General features: G+C 41.4%; 1 protein-coding gene across 1 annotated transcript; it reads left to right on the top strand.

Annotated features, from left to right (window-relative positions):
* Positions 1-672, top strand: RHIMIDRAFT_312404 (uncharacterized protein; the record flags this gene model as incomplete). Its single annotated transcript, XM_023614800.1, has 2 exons — positions 1-251; positions 320-672. Exons 1-2 carry the CDS (start codon positions 155-157, stop codon positions 670-672), a joined length of 450 nt encoding a protein of 149 aa, XP_023467855.1. The 5' UTR covers positions 1-154.
* Positions 673-2,228: the final 1,556 nt, after the last annotated feature.

The following is a 2,228-nucleotide window of genomic DNA, read 5'->3' as shown; positions in this document are numbered from 1 at the left end:
CCTAGGCAGTGAGGAGAGATACTGATCCGAGGAACCTTTACAAGTCTTTTTGTAGAATAAAATAGTATGAAGGTTTATATTATCATAAATGAAGAAAAGTTCTATTATAAAATCTGTAGATCATTAGATTCTCTTTATATCTCAATGCGACTTAATGTCAATCATTGGATTTATTCAAGCTAGGACTTCTAATACAATTAATTCATATAAAGTATTTATTCCTTATCACATAATTCAATGGCAGATCATGGGTAAACCTTGTCCTAATGGATGATGCTGCTTAAGCTTTATAGCACAATTTATTCTATATTATGTCTAGCTTATAACAACAACTCATCCATCAGTTTACAGAAGGACATCAAAGAATTTGTTAAGAACCTTCCAAAGAACGAAGGTAGTGAATGGACCAACAGTAAGATCTTCAACAAAGGGTTCCACAGAGAACTTAAAAGGAAACTGTGGATGCCCTCCAAAGCACAAACGCAGTATACAAGGGAGCTGATCGACTCATCATCGCGGGAAGAGCAGCGACAAGCCTTTACGAAGAATGCCAACAATTTCTTGGATCAGGAGGAAGTGAAGATCAGTTCTTTCACATCATGGAAGGCACCCGACAACTCGCAGTTTACTCATACGCCACGAATAAGACCACCAAAAGTGAAGCTAGGATAATGGTGATTAAGGCGCTCAGGTTCCCCGACAGCGTCAAGCACTTGGAAGAAGAGCCTAGTGATAAGGCCTTGGCCTTGAAAGAATCTTTTAAGCCAGATACGAATAGCCCATCTTTAGAAATGCAGTTAGACAACAGCAACAATCACTTAATCACAGTAACAGAGGATTTGGACGTCAACAGAGATACACCATTGAAAAATAGTCTTCCAATCCAATGCAAACCACTAAAACCAGATCTAACCATCTACGTCGACACTTCCGGCTCCGGTTGGAGAGTAAGTTCAGCTTCAGTTCAAATAGCAGGGTTTTGGTCCGCAGAAGAAAAAGAAGACAGCATAAATGTTCACGAGTTAAAAACCTTCCTGTTTGCGCTGCAAGTTCATCTTCCACAGCACAAGGGCTCGGTCCTACAGATATACTTGGACAATACAACAGCATTGAAGCATGTGAACAAGGCAAGGGGAGCATCGTCAGAGATTCTTCAAGAACTGGCGATTCAAATCCAACAAATACGACGTGAGATTGGTCTATCACCGCATTTCTGGAATTCAGAATACAATGACAGATCGTCTCAGCCGAAAGAAGGTACCTCTGTACGAGTGGGCGTTACCATGGAAATGGTTCAACCATCTAAGGAAGCAATGAGATTCAGCAAGTTCAAGATAGATGCGTTTGCAGCGAGGCAGAACAAGAAACCACCGGTGTACTGGAGCCAACTCCCGGATCCTAATGCACAAGCAATCGACGCATTTCATCAAAAGTGGCCAAAGAAGTGACTGTACTTAAATCCACCATGGAAACCAGTCCCAAAGATTCTGAAGAAGATAAAAGAAGACAAAATCAGAGAAGCAGTGTTGATCACACCGCTGTGGCCAACTCAGTATCAGTGGAGCCTATTGGTGAGGATGAGACAACTGAGGACACCAATGTCAATGAGGATCCATCGCAAATAGTCCTTAGTCGCATAGGTGTTATCTTCCAAAAGAGGATGACAGAAGGATTAACGATTGAAGATGTAGATTTTTTGACGCAGTTTGCAAGGAAAAAGGCACACAAAGCATACGATTATAGCTGGAGAATTTGGTCAAATTAGTGCAATAAGCATGGAGTAGATTCACGAGCTTATGATCCAAAATCAGTGTATTACTTCTTGCATGAACATACACATCTGTTCGCACCGACCTTAGATGTCTATCGATCACCAATAGCCTCCGTATTCAATATTATCTATGAAGGCAAGTGCTATATTGCAGAAGACCCACTGATTATCTTATTTTTTCAAGCCAAACGAAAATCAGAAGTGAAGATACCAACCATAGGAAAACAAGAGATTTGGGATATACAGCAGCTGATGACCTATTTCCGTGAATGGAGCCCCAATGCACGCTTGGACCTAGCGAGATTGCAAAAGAAAACAATTGTCTGGATCGGCATCGTGTCTATGATGCGACCTCGCTCGTACCTTGGTAGACTACAGTATAGAGACGAAGCTTTTTCCTGGTTGGAAGGCGGACAACCGCCTGGAGTATCCTTAACATCAAGAGAATCAAAAGAAA

The sequence above is a fragment of the Rhizopus microsporus genome, assembly GCF_002708625.1.
Source record: "Rhizopus microsporus ATCC 52813 unplaced genomic scaffold scaffold_5, whole genome shotgun sequence".
NCBI classification, from domain to species: Eukaryota; Fungi; Mucoromycota; class Mucoromycetes; order Mucorales; family Rhizopodaceae; genus Rhizopus; species Rhizopus microsporus.
Note: the sequence above shows the minus strand (reverse complement) of the source record. Positions and strands in the feature narration are given on the sequence as shown.